The sequence below is a fragment of the Petromyzon marinus genome, chromosome 19 (assembly GCF_048934315.1).
Source record: "Petromyzon marinus isolate PM22_M1 ecotype Great Lakes invasive population chromosome 19, UKy_Petmar_22M1.pri1.0, whole genome shotgun sequence".
Lineage (NCBI taxonomy): Eukaryota > Metazoa > Chordata > Hyperoartia > Petromyzontiformes > Petromyzontidae > Petromyzon > Petromyzon marinus.
The window spans coordinates 4,642,913-4,663,616 of NC_133685.1; the positions used below are offsets into that span (position 1 = coordinate 4,642,913).

At 41.2% G+C, this 20,704-nt stretch overlaps 1 protein-coding gene across 1 annotated transcript in view; it reads right to left on the minus strand.

Moving 5' to 3' along the window:
* Positions 1-20,704, minus strand: part of LOC116943751 (puromycin-sensitive aminopeptidase-like) — a 41,627-nt gene that overhangs the window by 13,277 nt on the left and 7,646 nt on the right. Inside the window, exons 3-14 of the mRNA XM_076067956.1 lie at positions 15,165-15,242; positions 14,214-14,335; positions 12,870-12,977; positions 10,535-10,750; positions 7,614-7,710; positions 7,154-7,187; positions 6,502-6,616; positions 6,243-6,411; positions 5,667-5,767; positions 3,487-3,547; positions 2,340-2,449; positions 1,776-1,839 (exon numbers count right to left, since the gene is read on the minus strand). Coding sequence (XP_075924071.1) covers positions 1,776-1,839; positions 2,340-2,449; positions 3,487-3,547; positions 5,667-5,767; positions 6,243-6,411; positions 6,502-6,616; positions 7,154-7,187; positions 7,614-7,710; positions 10,535-10,750; positions 12,870-12,977; positions 14,214-14,335; positions 15,165-15,242 — 1,275 coding nt within the window. The remainder of the gene's footprint in view (positions 1-1,775; positions 1,840-2,339; positions 2,450-3,486; positions 3,548-5,666; positions 5,768-6,242; positions 6,412-6,501; positions 6,617-7,153; positions 7,188-7,613; positions 7,711-10,534; positions 10,751-12,869; positions 12,978-14,213; positions 14,336-15,164; positions 15,243-20,704) is intronic.

The window sequence follows — 20,704 nt, forward strand, 5'->3', positions numbered from 1 at the left end:
TTTGGAGTTCATTTTATCGACTGCCAAAACAGTCATGACATTTAAGCAGTTTGTAGGTGATCAGTCGTTCCAGGGCGTCCCGCAAGCAGTAATTACATTGGCTGGTAAACTGCTTTTCACAAGAAATATGACTACTGGCTTTGATGGTATAAATGATGCCCAATAGTCCTCTGTTTAAATATGTGGGGTTTATGTTTACAGAAGTGCCATGCAATTCCATTTCATTACTCAGTCATTACTTGATTACTCAACAACTAACAATTGTAAAATTGTACCAAGCAGAATGTTGTGCTAATTCTGTTAGAATTTTAGTCTGTAGAAAAAAAACATACTTTTTAGATGCAAACATGATCTACAGATGCCAAGGTTTAAATAACGAAATATATACATTATCAAAACCATTTATGAATATGAAACAGCTATAAGATTACATAAAATAATTAAATCCGATTTGTAATGGGAGTCAGCCAAGGCAAACCAGTCTCACCGAAGTTACTCACAGTAACACTAAAAGATATTCACTGAAAAATTATTGTCGTTGGAATAATGGAATAAGGACCATCCTTGGTGAAAGTATTAAACATCTCAGCTTCACTGACAATGTATCCTTCCCAAAAATGGCAATGAAATACAGGAAATGACTGAAGAAATAAACAAATAAACATTTAAAGTGGCACGAAAGGCAAATGAGCAAAACAAAAGTCACGGACAAATTTGATAAACCTGAGCGAGAACGAGAATTGTCGGAGTGGTGCGACGGAAAACAAAAAATACAAGAGTGTGTGTAGAGTCAACTGCGATTGTTGAAGGCAGGATTAAATGAGGGATAACGGGAGCGCTTTTGAAAAGCAACGTACTAATTAACTTAAAGAATAACGTTTTAAATCCTTGCATATTACATAGCATGACATATGGATCGTTCCATGGAATCTGACAAACAACGTGGAACAAAAAAAACTGAAAAGTACTCAAAGAAGTGAGGAGTGCTGCTTGCTAGGAATTACAATGAAAGCCAAAACGAGGAACATGTGGATAAGATCCATCCTACCTGCCTATGTCAGCTGTTATTTCCGACTATCTGTGTCTCTCTCTCTCTATGCCTCTCTCTTAGATCTCTCATGCTCACATGTCCTTTGCATTGCACTCTCATGCCTTTGGATTGCACTCTCACATGTCCTTTGGATTGCACTCTCATGCTCACATGTCCTTTGGATTGCACTCTCATGCTCACATGTCCTTTGGATTGCGCTCCCATGCCTTTGGATTGCACCACTCTTCATTCTTACATTAACATCATGCTAATCTCTCACATTAACATAGCCACTTCCGTGCCCTCGTCGAGGAGGCCGCTCTCTTATCTTACAGTTACATGCTAATTTTTGCACATTAACATCACTAGCCCCGCCCACTTCTTTATGACTCTTGGGGTACACCTTTTTCAAACCTTTTAAAACAGTGCCTCAGCAGCAGATCATGCTTTCCCACCTGATGACGGATGCTTGCGTTGCGCCCGAAACGTCGTGATTTATTTTATTTTAGGCCTACGTGACCTACCGAAACAACCCAAGAGTATGTGGATAAGAGTACAAATGGAATTGAGAGCCATTACACCGACTTAAGAAAAGTGGACTTTGGCAGGTTATGGACATCATAACACCATGAGGGAAGGTGATGACAGGTGATTTAAATATATAATTCACGTGATTTAGTTGATCAATTATGAATACACATCAAATGAGGGTGAATGCACGGATAAATGGATCTTGTAATCATACCAGAAAAGACACCTCCGGCGCAAAACTTCTTCTGTGAAATTTTCAAAATCCTGTCGTTGCCTTGCTGTCGTATAACAAAATATCAACATATTAACGTTCAGCCTTTACAGTCACCGCTAATTTTTTACCGAGGAAAAACATTTGATAATTGTGCTTTTTGAATAAATTAAATGTACTAAACTGGAAAGATGAAATCAGCTCATGCAGTGGTATTATGTAGATTTTTGGCTCGCAGAACATTGATGGCTGCGGATTGTATGTATGTATGTATTTTGAACGGCTTTCACACTGTACAGAGCCAACCATGCAAATCTAAGGTGCAGTGGGGGGGAAGAACTAAACACAAAAAGCACAACTTGCTTCTGTCCACATCCACTGCACACTTCCACTCTGACGTGTCCTTCCTACTTGCCACAAGAAGGACACGAATTCTGGACGACCTCATCCAGAAGTGGAGTTTATGTCATGGCTAACGAGGACGAATGAGCATGGCTCCGATGTGGAAGTTGCGCGAATCCCAGAACGAACGGGCGAGGTTGGAGGCGAGGGAGGTAACGGGCCCACCTGCTCGGCTGTCACGTGCAACACGGGGAAGCCCATCTGGGTGGTCCAGGTGCACATCACGGCGCTCACGGGCTTGCCGCTCGCCTCCTCCAGGCAGTCCCACAGGTCCTCTGCAACGCAGCCGTGTTACATTAAGCGCCCACGCAGTACGACACATTTTACAGGTACCCTGGTGATTTACAATGATCCGGTGACTTTCTTCTCAACAGGAGGTTAACTAGATATTGTGAGAGCGATAGCTCCATATCTTACAGAGGAGTGTTAAAATATTTAATAGGTGTACAGTGCAGTCTCCAAATATGATTCACTATCTGGCCTCACTATTTGTGATGAAGGGCCATTGCCCAAAAAATACCTATTATACAAATAAAGTGTATTGAGATTGGTTGGAGACTTGTGGAGACTTGAAATAATTCTGACCCACACTACTGGATATCTGTGAAAAAGAGATTCATAGCTCATCAAATTTCTCCCGGATAAATAAAGATTCTGATTGATTCTGAAATAAAATTGTTATCTTAATTTCTTGCCCTTAATTTAGTGGGGTATCTATAATTGGTCACCCTATATGATGTAACTTATAGCCCTTTTGTTCATCCACTGCTGGATGAAGGAATTCTCCCACTCAACGTCAGTCATGGGGGTTGTGTGACTATACTTCAGCACGCTGGTCAGCGCAGGTTGGTGAAGGGGAGGGTGAAGACCAGCACAGGTGAAAATGTCACTCGCCATTAATATCAGCCGTGGCCGGGAATCGAACTCGTGTCGCTGGGTTCATAGCAGAGTGTGCTAACCACTGATGTCGCCCACTCTACCAAAATGCAATACAATTTGGGTTTATAATATCTAAATGCGACTGTATCTCATGCGAAGATGGCGAGGGGGGCAAACTGCAAATAAAGAAGCCAATATGGTAAACATGCACAAATGTAATTCGGTAAAAAACGGAGTATAACTTTAATTCAAATCTGTAAATGATGAGACAATCCATCACAACAGAAAGAATGCCAATTTTGTACCCACAGTGCAAGTTTTTGTTTGAAGTAAAAAAAAACGATTCAATAAACCAACTGAATAGACGAAGAATTCCAGCTCGACAGCATGATACAAGTTAAAATAAAGTTAAACCTGCTGCGGAAGAACTTACGCGTGGCTGCATTTTTGTACTGAAACTTTGTCAGGTACAGATGCATTCCTTTTCGGAAGTCCTATAAAGAAAAACACATAAGAGCATGATGGTTTTATCCTATCAGCAGCGTTTACTGTAATAAATTAAAACAAACCTAATACAAAGCTGATTTTCCAAGAGAAAATCACTGAATGAATGAGCACCTACCTCCGGAACAAAGAAAAACTATTAATAACAATGTCTTTAATAATCTTAAATAGGTGTGACGTTTTATTCCATGGCTCATCACAGCAAATACATTGAGAACTGACTCATTCATATGTTTTTGTGTTGGTGTTTAAGACAGTTACTTTTTCTGCATTGGAGGTTGATGATTTTATATTTGTAGAGCGCCTTCACACAAGCCGCTTGATGTAGTAAAAATAAAAACGGTGACACACTACGACAATTTAGATGGCAGGGGCGTGCAAGGGTTGAGAAATGAGTGATCGTGAAAGAGGGTACTTAAGGGATCACAAAAGGGTAGGGGAGGGATGAGTAAGAGTGAAGGGGCAAGGGAAGGGAAGAGAATGGGCAAGAGAGAAGAGATAGAGAGTCTGGTAAGGCTGCTTTGGCGATCTGCACTGGGCTCACTTGAACCAGTTTCCAAACTGGGCCAGGATGTATGTATGGATGTTTAAATGATTTTGTGCTACACGTAGCCAACCGTGCGACTAGGTCTGCATTTAAGTGGTTGTGGGAATGTTAAAATAGTTTTCATGAAATAGTTTTAAAATTGTACATCATGGGATCTCCCCTTTGCCAGTACCAAAATATGATAATAGATTTTCCAACTTTTTAAAATATTATTTTATTGTTTCCCTTCTACGTGACTTTACCGAAATAACCAAGAACATGAATCCCTGCAGTCACGAAAGCTTTAAATAATAAAAAAACAGGTGTTAAGATGTTAAAACACCAAACTGAAACCTTTAACAAGGAATCATGTCTGCACATTAACCACAATGCTTGTGGTCAGAATTAAATTAAAAAAAACTCTGATAATATATGCATTGTCCTTGAAACTGATTGGTCCACACCAGACAGCTTTCTTTTGAGCCTCGTCTCAAACGGTGTTAGACCAGAGGACGCCTTTTTAACACCGTTTGAGACGAGGCTCAAAAGAAAGCTGTCTCTGGTGTGGACCAATCAGTTTCAAGGACAATGCATATATTATCAGAGTATGTTTCCTTGGAAAAGGTTTCAGTTTGGTGTTAACATCTTAACACCTGCTTTGTTGCCAGAAAAAAGGGGAAAAACCTATCATAGTTTTAAAATTACCAACTAGTATCCAAAACTCTGCCTTATACCCGACAAAAAATAAATATTCCTTCAAGACTATTTTTAAATAACTCCACAAGTGATGGAATGTGGAGCGTTCACACGTTGAGTGCGGCTCACTCAGTGTTTTCTTTACTAATGACAGCAGGTGTGGCCAACGAGAAGTCATTAAATGTGTTTTGTTTAAAACACTCTTAAAGTAACATCATTAGCAAATGTTTGGTCGTGAACCTTCAAATAAATATTCGGCGAATTCTTTGGCAGCGGTTTAGAAACACAAAATTAATCATGGTAAAGTATTTCCAGCCTTGGCATAAGCAAACCCGTACTAAATATCTAAACGGAACTTATGCATTGCTACTAGATTTTGGAGGGTTTTTTTTACATTATTTTATTTTTCCCATTTTATTAAAATTGTGAGATCGGAATCACGTCACACCAGATAAAAATTAATCCAATTAGAGAATGGCCCTTGGAGAGAGACATCAGAACAACCTCTGCATTCCCTTCAATGGACCCTATTTTTCTACACAATTGGGAATAGATGTTCCCTAATACCCTGTTAAAGATACATTTACGACATGGTCATCAGATTTATGGATTTTTTTTTATTCTCAAAGTGGACTTAAGTTATATAAATTAAAATTACATTAATGTGTTTTTTTGTTGTTGTAATCATTGGCAACTGGCCCCAAAGCATTAATGAACTCACTACACTTGATAACCCAGTTTAATTATAGGTGGCTGTGGTTGGATTCAAACCCAGACTCTTGAGCAGTGTCAGCTCAGTGCTGTGACCCGAGATAACTGTTCACCTCCAGAGACATATGACAATGAAGTGTACGGGGGTTTCGGGGAAAAAAATGGAAGCTTCTGACCTCATCCCCAATGTAGTTGTGGAGCATGCGGATGACTGACGCGCCCTTGCTGTAGGAGATGGTATCAAAAATTTCATCCACCTCCGATGGGTGACCAACGGGTACCTGAAATGATCACAACACAAGACAATAAAATATCAATGTTTGTGCTGTATGTATGTGTTGAATAGCCTATGGGTGCACAACATGTAAACACAAAAAATAAGTTAAGAAAATTGGCAAAATATGCAGTGCTCACATGTACATTCTGTTTTTCTTTTCACGTCAATTTTCAAGTAGAATAAAATAAACATCAGAAAAACTGCTGCTGGTGATTCGTGGAATTTTTTTGTGAGTTGTTGTAAAGTAGGCCTTGTAACGTTTCTCCTCCTTACAATTCGCTGCATTGTTAAAACTAAGTAGCTGCTGAGGCCACATGATCTGATTACACACAACATACAAAAAATTTAAATTGACACACACACACCTATGATTCTATGCAAATACACCATTAGCATACTAATACATGTTCATCAATTGGTACACCTCTATTGTTAAGCAAAATGACGGCATCTACATTTGCGACACATCAAAAAGGTACCTCGATGGGGTGGCTGTTGTCAAGGGCATCCAGCTCTAGGGCGGGAGCGTAGTCCGTGGAAACAAACTGTGTCCAGATGTCAAACTCGGGAAAGCAGTGGTCCACACACAGGTATTCGATCCAGGAGGCAAAGCCCTCATTCAGCCACAGGTGCGTCCACCATTCCTGAGAAGCGGCATTACAACATTGGTGGCACGCATTTTTCAGGGAGGCGCTGTCAAGTTACAACGGGGAATTGTCCGTGTTGTCGCGTACCATCGTCACGAGGTTTCCAAACCACTGGTGGGCCAGCTCGTGCCCCACAACGAGGGCCACCTTCTGCTTGGCCTCGGCTGATGAGTTCTTTGGATCAACGAGCAGCGCCAGCTCCCTGTCACGTAACACGAACACCGTAAGTAGCTGTGTCAATCAGACATCAAACAGCACCCTCTGTGAAACAAAACAAGGCAACCAAACTGTAGGGCTTAAGACGTTTCTGACGCCCTCTTGATCCACGAGAACATCCGAGCCGAGCCAATGTGAGTGCCTCACAGTGCAGGCGGTGCTTGGCTATTTGCTGGAATGAGTCTAAATGAAACCGTGATAACCCAAGCCTCACAAGACATTTGGATCCGGGATGACGGAGAGCAGGAGAAAGTTTCTCACGCATTTATGGACACACACGATCCCCAACAGAATATGTGCATTGCCCTACGGGAAACCAATGACAAGAAGAGGCTCATGAAAGTAGCACTGTATTCAGCTGAGCAGCAGCAGCAGCGTCAATGACTGGAACTGAGCACATAGGTGCTTGTTGGAAAAGCCTTTTGAAAAAAAGTTTCTAAATCCCTGGGAAAAAAAAAACTGAAGAATGACATCAGTAACTGTGGACATCATTGGAATTACATTCATAAAAAAAACATTGTACCTATAGGTGACCAGTCCCCAGTTTTCCATGGCACCTGAGAGACAAACAAAATCACACACATCCCACATTAAAATGTCATTGCCTCATACTAATCGGCCAAAACAGCCTGTTTTAAAATATAAATGTATTTTTGATTTAAAGCTTTCGTGACTGCAGGGATTCATATTCTTGGTTCTTTCGGTAATTTCACGTAGAAGGGAAACAATAAAATAATAAAAATATAAAATTATCACGACGTTACGACTGCAACACAAGCAATCATCATCAGGTGTGAAAACCACAGCACCTGATGATGATTGCTTGTGTTGCAGTTGAAACGTCGTGAGAATTTTACTGTTTTATATTTTTATTATTTTATTGTTTCCCTTCTACGTGGTGACTTTACCGAAAGAACAAAGAATATAAATGTATTTATTTAAAAGCAGCAATATGCACATAATTAGCGACCATTACCACCAACCTGTTGCAAAGTCTGCCACTGCAATCAAGTCAATCTTGGGAAGTGGGTAGGGAACATCGAAGTAGTCCTTGTAGAAAGGTAGTGTCTTGGTGGCAACCTGTGAGAAAAGAGAGGAATACAACAACGTACGGCAAATCCACCTGTTGGCAAGCGTATCTCCCACATTACACAGAAGGTGTTTTGATTTAAAGCTTTCGTGACTGCAGGGACTCATATTCTTGGTTCTTCCGGTAAAGTCACGTAGAAGGGAAACAATAAAATAATATTTTTTTATTTTATTGTTTCCCTTCTATGTGACTTTACCGAAAGAACCAAGAATATTGAAGGTGTTTATCAATGCCTTTTAACTATGACTTATGGTTCCAAAACATGGTCATTAATAAAGATGGAACAAAAATAAAAAGTAAAAAAACATCGAGGAAGAGACAAAGTATAATACGTGACTTTACCGAATAGAACCAAAGAGTATGGATCCTTGCAGTCACGAAAGCTTCAAATCTAGAATGTAAGTGAACTTCGCAGGACACATCGCTAGAAGAGATGATGGCCAGTGATAGACAATAACAGTGGAGTGGCAGCCAACGGAGGGGAGGCACTCAAGAGTACATCTGCCTCAGAGATGTGACGATGAAATCAGCCCGTGTGCAGGTGCTAGGTGGATTCAACAAATCCAAAAAAACAGCTCAAAACAACTCTGCTCGTATCATATTCAACCTTCCCTACAATTCCCATACCTCGACCCTTCTCGCGCAACTGCATTGGCTCTGTGTGCTACAGTTGTCTGTTCAAATTCCTCACCCTGGTCGACAAAATCCCTTCATGGTCTTGGCCCACCATATCTTGCCAAACTTGCATCTATGTACCTTCTCACCCTCTACGTTCAGAATGTTTGCTGCCTCTCTCTGTCCTCTTTCTCCTTGCGCCGAATCCACGCTTTTGCTCTTTTTCACTTCTTGCCCCCCTTCACTGGAAAAAAAAGTTCCCCTCCACATTAAACAGTCACCTTGCCTCACTATTTTCCAGTCCTCACTCAAATTCACTTATTTTCCCAAGCTCACCCTCACGACTCCTTAATTTCCCCATTCATTCAATCAATTCATCATCATATACTGTCTTCAATTTCGCTTTTGCCGAATTCACGCATCACAGGTTCGCCCCAATTGCTTCATTTATTTCATTCCGCTCACCTCCACACTTACATTCATACAGTGAGGGAAAAAAGCATTTGATCCCCTGCTAATTTTGTACGTTTGCCCACTGACAAAGAAATGATCAGTCTATAATTTTAATGGTAGGTTTTTATTTGAACAGTGAGAGAGAGAATAACAAAGAAATCCAGAAAACCGCATGTCACAAATCTTATAAATTAATTTGCATTTTAATAAGGGAAATAAGTATTTGACCCCCTCTCAATCAGAAAGATTTCTGGCTCCCAGGTGTCTTTTATACAGGTATCGAGCTGAGATTAGGAGCACACTCTTAAAGGGAGTGCTCCTAATCTCAGCTTGTTACCTGTATAAAAGACACCTGTCCACAGAAGCAATCAATCAGATTCTAAACTCTCCACCATGGCCAAAACCAAAGAGCTCTCCAAGGATGTCAGGGACAAGATTGTAGACCTACACAAGGCTAGAATGGGCTACAAGACCCATTGCCAAGCAGCTTGGTGAGAAGATGACAACAGTTGGTGCGATTGTTCACAAATGGAAGAAACACAAAAGAACTGCCAATCTCCCTCGGCCTTGGGCTCCATGCAAGATCTCACCTCGTGGAGTTGCAATGATCATGAGAACGGTGAGGAATTAGCCCAATGATCTCAAGGCAGCTGGGACCATAGTCACCAAGAAAACAATTGGTAACACACTACGCCGTGAAGGACTGAAATCCTGTAGCGCCCGCAAGGTCCCTCTGCTTAAGAAAGCAGATATACATGCCCGTCTGAAGTTTGCCAATGAACATCTGAATGATTCAGAGAACAATTAGGTGAAAGTGTTGTGGTCAGATGAGACCAAAATAGAGCTCTTTGGCATCAACTCAACTCGCCGTGTTTGGAGGAGGAGGAATGCTGCCTATGACCCCAAGAATACCATCCCCACCGTCAAACATGGAGGTGGAAACATTATGCTTTGGGGGTGTTTTTCTGCATTTAAGGGGACAGGACAACTTCACCGCATCAAAGGGACGATGGATGGAGCCATGTACCATCAAACCTTGGGTGAGAACCTCCTTCCCTCAGCCAGGGCATTGAAAATGGGTCGTGGATGGGTATTCCAGCATGACACATTAAGGTCCTGCAGAGTCTCCAGACCTTAATCCCACAGAAAATCTGTGGAGGGAGCTGAAGGTTCGAGTTGCCAAACGTCAGCCTCGAAACCTTAATGACTTGGAGAAGATCTGCAAAGAGTAGTGGGACAAAATCCCTCCTGAGATGTGTGCAAACCTGGTGGCCAACTACAAGAAACGTCTGACCTCTGTGATTGCCAACAAGGGTTTTGCCACCAAGTACTAAGTCATGTTTTGCAGAGGGGTCAAATACGTATTTCCTTCATTAAAATGCAAATCAATTCATAAAATTTTTGTCATGCGTTTTTCTGGATTTTGTTGTTATTTTGTCTCTCACTGTTCAAATAAACCTACCATTACAATTATAGACTAATCATTTATTTGCCAGTGGGCAAACGTACAAAATCAGCAGGGGATCAAATCCGTTTTTCCCCTCACTGTATGTACCATTCTTGATTCTCTGTAACGTGCCTTGGTAAAGGTGCTATATAAATTAAGATAAAGTAATCGGATCGTAGGATCGTAACAGCTTAGAGAAGCCTTCATCCAGCAGTGGACTCATAATATCTGACAACTGTAATGATGATGAACGCAGCAGTCCTCACTTTTGATTTACAGACAGTTCCCAATGTACACACCTGCAGCGCGAAGCGGCCGTGCTCGGCCTTGCCCAGGGGCGCGTAGACGCGCACCAGCACCCCATCGGACGACTGCGCCTCGACAAAGTCAAACTCGCCCACCACGAATGCCACCAGGTAGGTGGACATAATGGGCGAGCGGGCAAACGTCACACGCACCAGGCCCTCGCCGGAACTGCCCTGCTCATCATCTTGAGGCACGCGCTTGATCTCTTGCTGTGAACGGCAGAGAGAGAAGCAAGGGCAGCACATGTGTTTGTGTGACCCACGATCTAAGCGGTTTTCGTCAATAAACATGATCCCTGCAATAGAACTACAGTAAAACCTTGAATTGCGAGTAACTTGGTCTGCGAATGTTTTGCAAGACGAGCAAAAATTTTAAATAAATATGAATTTGATAAACGAGCGAGGTCTTGCGATACGAGTAGTACGTATACGCTTTGTCTGCCGAGCGTCACGTGATCACAACTGATATACGACTGCTTTGACATACGAGTGCTTTGGATTACAAACACGTTTCCGGAACGAATTATGCTCGTAATCCAAGGTTTTACTGTAGTTACTTCCTAATGCACTGGTTCCCTGTGCTGTAGAGCTCTCAAATGCGTTTTCGGATTGTACCGTGTTGTTTGGCATGATTCTTGTTCGACATTTCACTCCACGTGCTGGGAGCTTTTAAGATTAAATTCCCAAAAAAACTCCCAACACATGGAGCCAAACGTGAGACATCATGCCAAACAATGCGAAGTGCAACCTGAAAACGCAATGCCGAACTGGTTAACTCCTGCCATCAATACAGAAAAATACACACTGGTCTAAGTTTGTCTTTATAGTGTTTACAAATAAATTACAGGAAATCTTTAAAAGCTCTTCATCTGGAGCCCTTCGTCAATCCACTGCTGGAAGAAGTGAAGGTTATTGAAGGCGAGAAACAGATGCATAAGAGCAGCACAACAATGTGTTTTGCTGGACTGCCCTCTGCTCCCCTCATCTATTCAAGCACTATCCAGGTTCACCCATGCTTAGCTTCCAAGATCTGATGAGATCAGGCACATTCCGGAAGATTTGGCCACAGGCATTGGAATTACTAGAAAATCCAGAATGCTTTACGAGTCATACTTGAATTTAAAACAAACCTTAGTTCATATTTTATTTCGATTTTAAATTGGAATTTTTTACATTGCTACACTGTCTCAATGGATTATGTTTTTTTTTTAAATAAAGGTCTATCTAATAAGCCAGTGCCATTAAGCCACTGTAAGATCTGTCATGTGCAATATCGTGTTAGGCTTCTTGCTGGCAAGTTGCACAAGGCTTAATGCATGTTGATTGACATTCACACAGTAATAATCAAAGTTAAAGACCAGTGCATTTGTTCTTAAACAGCCCGCATTCATTTAATTCTAGTAAAACATGTTGAAAATTTACTGAGGCATCTTAAAATAAGCAGTGTATACGTCATCATTACTTCACAGAACTTGGTCAATCCACTGCTGGATTAAAGCCTCGCCATGCCGTGTTGGTCATGAGGTTTTTGTTTTTTACCATATTTGACCATGCTGATCTGTGTGAATTGGTGAAAGGCAAACCAGGACCGTTTCAGATATCACTTGCCACAGATGTTAGCCTTGGCCAGGAATCTAACTTAAGTGGCCAAGTTCACAGCGACCCTACCATCATACTGCACTCAAATATGAAACACACAGCATTCGACCATTTACCTCATTCCATTTCATAATCCACACTCACTTTGAAAATTCCTGGTGACAGAACCATGTTTTGAGGCCTGCCATAAAACCATTTATTTTATGCTATGTCATATTATAATTTTTTTTACATAAAATGGTTCATGGAAAAAATATGCCTGCTGAGATGTCAGGCCAGTGGGGGTAAGGGTAATGGAAAGCAAAGCTTGCTGACCACAGCCTACATTAAATGGGGTGTGTGGCATTGCAGCTGTTTTCACTAAGCAGCGAGCCACGATTCCATTGGCTGCTAGGTACTTGCTTAGGACGCGCCACCATCCTCCCTGACCCAAGCTGCACTCTCGCCCCCTGCTCACGAGGCCCCTTTGGGCACCTTGCCTTAGTTAACACTGACCATGGCCATTGCAATAATACCCATTTTACATCTGCTCTTTCAAGTCTACCGCAGGGGGTGAGGATGTTGAAAAAAGGCGAGCAATGCATCCCAGATGGCCATGTATATATAGCAGCAAAGCGTGTCATCGCAGCGAAAATAAATGCTGTCGTGAAGGGCGTCGATGTAAGCAGTGCCCATGCAGAAAGATGGATGGACGGACAAGATGGATGGTTGAGTGATTACCCTCTCCTACCATATTGGACAATGCTACGCGGTCACGGGGCACGATGAGGGACAGGTCAAAGGTCGCCTTGATGGCTGGCTCATCCCAGCAGGGAAATGCTCTCCGTGCATCCGTTGGCTGCGCAACACACATACACACACAGACCGAGTCAGAAAACGAAAAAAAAAGCAGCTTATCTACATAGAGATGAAAACAGATTTTAATAATCATGTATTATTTATACCGTGCCTCCTGTGCAGTACAAATCGAAGTGCTAATACCGCATAAGAACCATGCTCGGTGCAATTAAGTGTTCACTTACATTTATTTACAGCCCTTTTTCAATCCACTTCTGGATGAAGGCGCCCAATGCTGTCTTGGTTGTGAGAGTTGAATGACCATACTTCATATTCTTGGTTCTTTCGGTACAGTCACGTAGAATTTTATTGTTTCCCTTCTACGTAACTTTACCGAAAGAACCAAGAATATGAATCCCTGCAGTCACGAAAGCTTTAAATCAAAATTTGACCATACTTCATCAAACTGGTAAATGCAGCTGATGAATTATAGCAGTGGGGAGGGCAGGAATGGTTCAGATATCACTCGCCACTGTTGTTAGCTTTGGCTGGGAATGGTCACTTGATTCATAGTGCATTGTTGAACCACTGTTTCACAAATATAATTTGAGCTTGCAACCTTACTTAAAAACTCAAAGAGTTGTTATGGCTTTCTATGCCACCTTTGATAGTCTACTCACCTCCAAGACAACAGGACTAAATATTTAACATTTGCAGACAGTAAGAATATGAATATGTATGCAGTGTTGGAATAAAAATAATAATAAATGCAGGAATTCAAGTGTCTAAATATATCTGTAGATATGCTATGTTGCAATACCATCACCCTGCTATATACAGTGTGGCCTCAAAATACCAGGCCAATTCAGAGGTTGAGTGCCACAGTACATACATTTTCTTAACAAAACCCCAATATTTCCATGAAGATAAAATCTTAGCCCATCTACGTTAAGCTTGCAATGCTGTATTGAACATTTTAACATGTCAATCTGAAAATGAAGAAGAAAAAATAGTGCTGAAACCACCGAAAATCACCAGCCAATTGTGGAACGTATATTTGCCAATGCTGCAGTAGTTACAGCACAGTAAGGTACATTGGGACTGCACGTTGCGTGAATTTTCAACGTAGCATGCAAAGCTAATGACAAATCAGCATTGCTTTGCAGGCTGTGCAATATCTGAGCTTCGGAAGTGTGACTGTATTTTTTTACATTTTCGTTTATATTTCTAGCGGTCCCCCAAAAAACTCCATCAAATGCAGGACATGGTATATCCACTTAGATTGCTGGGAGCTCACCTCAAACTGGGTGACGGCAGCAAAGCGTATTTCTCCTGAGCGGGCCACATATTTGCTCCGGTAAAAGCCTCTGAGTTTGTCGTTCAACTCCCCAACAAACTCCAGCTTCAGCTTCCCGGGTCCTGCTCGTGGAGATGGTCCAAAGGGTATAAAACAAATGTGTGAGAGCAGCAGAAAAACTATGTACAGATAGTATTAGGCACATAACGATTCATCGATTAAAAACGATTCTTTGCATTCGATTTGTAGTGCTAGAGGCGCTATATACACCACGTTGTTAAAATTGTAACTCGTTTTGTGATACTGCCTTGGCAGTGGTGCGTGACTATAAATAACAAAAAATCTCTCTGTGAGGATAAAGACCTGTTGCGCAACACAAATTACATATGACATATATTATTTTCCTTTTAATGCAGTGTTATGACATTTGTTGGGCCGATATTCAAAATAAATCTATTATTCATCAAATAGATGCATATGCATGTCTTGCAAAAATGTTTAACATTTTAAGTGCCATGAGCTGTCAGAACATTTCCAAGCATGGCATTTTGTAGAAGGCATTGCTAAGCATGGCATTACGTGAAAGGGACTTTACATATGCCAACTCAGCATTAACAAATTTACCGAGGCGTGCTTTTGTAGAGCATGCCACCATAGCCAAAACTGTGTCACCACCAACCTAAAAAGATATTTAACAAATTAATATAATGTAAAAGCATGCATGTAACTATTCTCTCCTCCCTGGAATTTGATGACTTAAGATTCACGAATTGTCAAGATTTGGGGTGAAAATTCTATTGAAGAATCAAATACAACTCAATCGAAAGGTACCGTACAGAAACACTTTGACATGCACCGAGGTGGTTTAATGAAGCTAACCTGTACTGCTCACCGAATGTTGGGTGATGAAGGCATGCGTTACAATGAGTAAAGACACGTTTTATTTTTTACCTGGCTCCAGGGCAGAGGGAAAGGACAAAGTCACTCGCTCATCTTGATTCTCGTAGTTAAACCCAGACGCGTTGATTTCTGTGCAAATTACAACAAAAAAAGGCACAGCCAAGAATGGCGAGGATGAGTGTTTTTTTTAAACGAGGAAATGAATCAAGTGTCAACAGCGATTGCAAAGGAGGTGCTTTCACTTAAAAGTGCACAAGAAAACTGGTTTATTTACAGTGCTGCACTGTACACTGTACTGCATGCCAGAAATGTGGTTATTTTGTCCCACTAGGAAGCAATGCTCAGGGCCCAGAGCAAATTACCTACTCAGAACAGGAGATGAGAACAACACATTATTTTAATTGAACAAAATCCCTCTTCTTAAAAGCCTGGATGGGGAGGCTATGGGATGCATTTATTTTATTTAAGCTACAAAACATGCAGGCAAGGGAAGGAACATGGCTCAAGATTTAATCAAATGTGTGGCTAACCATTGTTGAACTGCATGATTCCATAACAAGTTGCAGCAAACAAATTAGATTAGCTTGGCTGCGAGGGAAAAGCCAATAAACAAACACACCATCCAAAACCACATCAATTGGCAGTAAATCAAACAATAAGGCACTCTCCAATGGGGACAAGGTTTTTCACTAAAAACATTAATGTCTTTGACCAGCAATTTGTTCAGCAACCAAAGTATGACAAGGTGCTACTGCATAAACAATTTAAATAAGAAAAATGCTGAAATATACAGAATATATATTGTCACGGTTACCAGACCTTTGCAAAGTCAGGGCTGGAAATGGGAAGCCTGTACACAAAACAAAACACAATTGCCAATACATATTCAATGATTTCTAATGCTGTGAATGAATCACTAAAGATCTCCCAGGCAGGCAGGGATTGGCACAGTGCAAAACCCAGGCAGACCTTCGCATTAGCCGAAACCCAACTCTGTGTTGCTCAACGGTTTTCTTTAATGGGGCACATCATGTTCAAAGCCTCGCGCATGCATGCTGAACATGCTTTTCCGCAATTTGCTAAATGCAAATATGCGTGGCTAAGTGATTGTCGTAAATGAGGTGCATTAGTACTCCATTTGTTTTCTAAAGAGCTATAAGGCAGAGGTCTTGGACATATCGGAAACAGATTTCCAAAAAAAAAAGGACGTATCTTACAATCGATGATTCGCATTTTCCTGTGCTTGAATAGCAGGCGAATTGTTGTGCACTGTATTACGACTATAATAAGCCAAGAATGTGTGTGTCCCGCGCGTGACGTCTCTCCACATGAGGCCCACCCCCCTCATTAATATTCATGAGTAGGTAGATTTTTACACTAACGCATAAGGTCGAGCTGAATTAAATAATTTATTACGCAAAGTCACTTCAAATGACGTTTCTTTACAGAAAGTGACGGTAAAAAATAAATATACGCAGCACAGTGCTACATCCGTACGTGACGTCACTACAAAAGAGCCCCCCCCCCCCCCTGCATTAATATACATGCCCGCGTGGAAATTTACACAAACGCACAAGGTCGCGCACTCCACATGCCGCACCCCTCCACAATCACCATTAACGGGAGACGTCACTCCACATGGGGCAACCCCGCCCCACTCATTAATAATCATGAGCGGGTGACGTCACTCCACATGCCGCAACCCTCCCCAATAACCATTAGCGGGTGACGTCACTCCACATGGGGCACCCCCCCCCCCCTCATTAATAATCATGAGCAGAACACATTTTTCTATTGAACATTTCAGATTATCTGCAATATACACCCATCCTTGGACGGGCAAACAAGCTAGTTTAAAAATATTCACACATACAGTACTTTATTTTACTAAAAGACATAACACGCAATCTAGAGTGATCAATTTACAAAAAACAAAATCTGTTAATGGGCCAACGGAACATGAAATATAATAAGCAATATTTAATATGGTATCTACTCTGTCCAGTATATGCTTACACATGCTGTATGTGAGATGCAATTTATAAATTTAAGCGTGCTCTGCTTAATGGGGCACTTTGGCACGCAATGTCTACTTTGCAATCAGTCTGGCATGATCTAGTGTTTGAACCTATTGCGTATGCTCTGGAAATAAATATCGCACTGTATAATGAAAACGCATCAGCAATTGCGGCACTGGCCATTATTCAACTTGTGGAGCCACAACAAACGATTTTCATCGACTTTGCGATTCTCATGATCAGCAATAACTGGTCATAACACTTTTTTTTAAGTAAAATTGTTTACGAACATTTATTTTTTCCCCCCACCGAAATATTTCGGTAGGTAAAGCTGCAGCCTTGCAACTGTTCGCCCAAGCCACTGCTGGACAGGCCTCCACTAAAGGGAGCTCTAAAGAGCCCCTTGAGAGGGTATTTGGCCGACTCTTTCACGTTGGCCAGACTTCATCGAAGGAGTGAAATTCTGGCGGGGAGTCATTCTAAGTTCTCGACAGTTCCTCTGTGAGGAGTAAAATTTGAGTAGTCTCGCTATTTTTCTTTTTGTAAGTTCAAGTATCCTCTAAACTTTCATATGCCTTAATTCTCACAGGACTGAGGTTCACATTTTCAACTATTTGTGAAGGATAGAATGGCACTGGTCACCAGCCACCTGTGCGTTGTTCTAAACAAGTGCTCAAATGGTAGCGTTAAGCCAATTAATTGTTTCATTGAGCTATGCATATGGTGTATCCATTGCCTCTAGTCGAACACCCACAATTGCCAAGTGCTAAAGAATTACCCCAATAAAACAAATAATATACATGAAATACAATACAATTTTGATTTAGGTAATGTCTAAAAGCACTGATATCTGAAAATACACGTATAGTTGTGTATGTAGAACTTCTTTCGCACCGTATGTAGCCAACCGTGCTCATTCAGGGTCAACTATACAGTGGATGTGGGGCTCATTTATCGATCCATTGCTGGATGAGGGCTCCTCCTGCCGTGTAGGCAGCAGTGAGCATTATTTCATTACAATTGGTCACACCGATTATATTGAGGGTTGGTGCAGGTAGGGTGGTGGGCGGGGTGTACAGAACAATGGCTTTTTTGTGCACTGCCATCTACCGTCCACAATGCCTACTAAACCTGTTTTATTCATGGTCACCCATCCAAGCACTATCCAGGCTCAACTCTACTAATCTTCCGAGCTCTGATGGGATCAGTCGCATTCCGGGTGACTTGGTTATTGGTACAGTTAGAGTAATTGTTATGCATGAGTTTTAGATTGAAAAATGTTGGAATTTTAAGGAAAATTTCCGAAATTTGTGATTTTCAGATATGTAATATATTTCACATCTTTAGCCGCATGTGACATCACCCGATGACACTACTTTTTGTGGGAAAACAAAAGTGAAATGTGACTGATCATTACAATACATGACAACTTTGCAGTGTTTGTTATATAAAAGGCGTTAACATGTGCACAAATGGAAGTGCAAAGTGCTAGAGTTGGGAGCCACATCTACAAGAGCTCAGGCTTTGCAAAAAAAGGCATAGCAGTAATGTAATGAGGGCAGTGTTCTCCACTGGATAGTGTGTACCTAAACTTATCCTCAAGAGGCCTTTCATGATTGCACTTTCGATTAAAGTCAAATAGATTTTAAAAATGTTGGCCTCAAGTTATAAATTGCAGGAATGTATTAGGACAGGCAGCAGAGCCCACGATGCACTTGAAAGAAGTTGCATTATAAAAAAATATCTGGAAAGAATTATTTTTGTTTGTAAAGGGAGTGAAAGCGAATCTACAGGCTTCATTCCAAATTTGGCATGAGAAACAGACTGTATAAAAGCAGAAAACTGTTGGAACATTTTCAACAGCTTGGCATTCAGTAAAAGAAAAACAATAATTGGAGTTACACGTAACACAATTTAACAATTATAAAATGGCTACACTTGAGGCTAAAGTATGTCTCTGGTATTTATCCAAAGTTTGTGAACAGGAATATATAGTTGTTAAGGCACATAAAAAGCAGTGCTTTATCAGATGTGGTAATGGGAAAATGTATAGTATTTGTGTTTTCTTATGATGTTTAATATCCAGGAAAGCCTCATCGAGTACTATGACTTTTTCAGTAGGGTGCTACCGAGTTTTCACAAGAGGGGGCACTGGCTGCTTTCCATAATTCCAATTGAGTAATTTGCTGGTAATTTTCAAAATTTGGGCCATGATGCCGGCACACAGTGGCCAAAGCTTCCGGATGACGTCACAGGATATTTTCATGTCCACGATGAAGCGGGTGGCCCTTACATTTACAGTTAATAACACCTGCAATATTAATCAAAACCGCCACTAGCTTGAACCCGGTGGACCTTTGCAACAACTGGTGAATGAGATAATGCTAGGCCGTGTTCTCTTGTTCTCAACTTTATGTAAATGACTTGGGCACTGACCTGGATCATTCCAGGGTAAATCTTTTTGCAGATGACACGATACTGATTACTGCTGGCCACTCTCCGGATGACGTGATTGCTAAGCTCCAGGGTGATTTCAACAAACTACAACATCAGCTAGTTTCTCTTAAACTAGTCCTGAATACCTCCAAAACCAAGGTGCTATGCTTCTCACCAGGACTAAAGCAGGAAGTTATTTTTCCACAATTACATTCCTTGAATAATTATCAAATAGAGCAAGTCAAGATCTATAAGTATATTGGGGTCATCCTGGATTCAAAACTTAGTTTTGAAGATCACATATATTTGGTAAAAAGACAAAAAAATTTGGTTTTCTGTATCGACACAAGCACTGCTTCCCCCCAATGCTCCGTTTGGAATTGATATAAGCTACCATACTGCCTCTACTTGACTACTGTGACATCGTGTATAAATCAGCCCCAAGTACTGTACTGAAGAAGCTTGATTCCATGTATCACTCGGCCTTAAGATTTGCATTGAACTGCCCATATAGGACTCACCACTGTGATCTCTACATTGGGTCAAACTTAACATCTCTTAATGTTCGACGGCTTGTACACCAGATCTTATTTATTCACGATGTACTTACAAAAAATTCCGCAGACTACCTACTGGATCTCCTCTCTGTTTCAAAGAACAAATTTGACCTCAGGTCTTCGCTCATTTACCAGCTTCACATTCCCTATTGCCGTACAAAAACTGGAGGAAGGGCCTTTGCTATTGATGCCTGCAGGGTCTGGAATGCTATTGCCAATAAACTGCAACTTGAATCACTACCTATGAGATCTTCACTCAAAACTACTCTAGAGGAGTTGTACACCCCTAGCTGCCACTTCTATTCAGTGGCCTAAAATATGGCTCTAGATTTTGGTGTTATAATTTATGTAGTATTGCTAAAAATTCGGTCACAGTCCCTATGATCACTGTTACATTGCATTTATGGCTTTTATTTTGGTGATTTCGAAACGTTTTTTGGGGTTTTTGGCCATGTTTTTGTTTATTGTAGTACGGAGTTAGACTGATGGCCTTAATCTTAGTTGTCTTGTGGTTGTTGTTGTTATTTGACTTGCATCCCAATGGGATTTTTGCACACAGCGTTGGTGTACGGTGCTATTT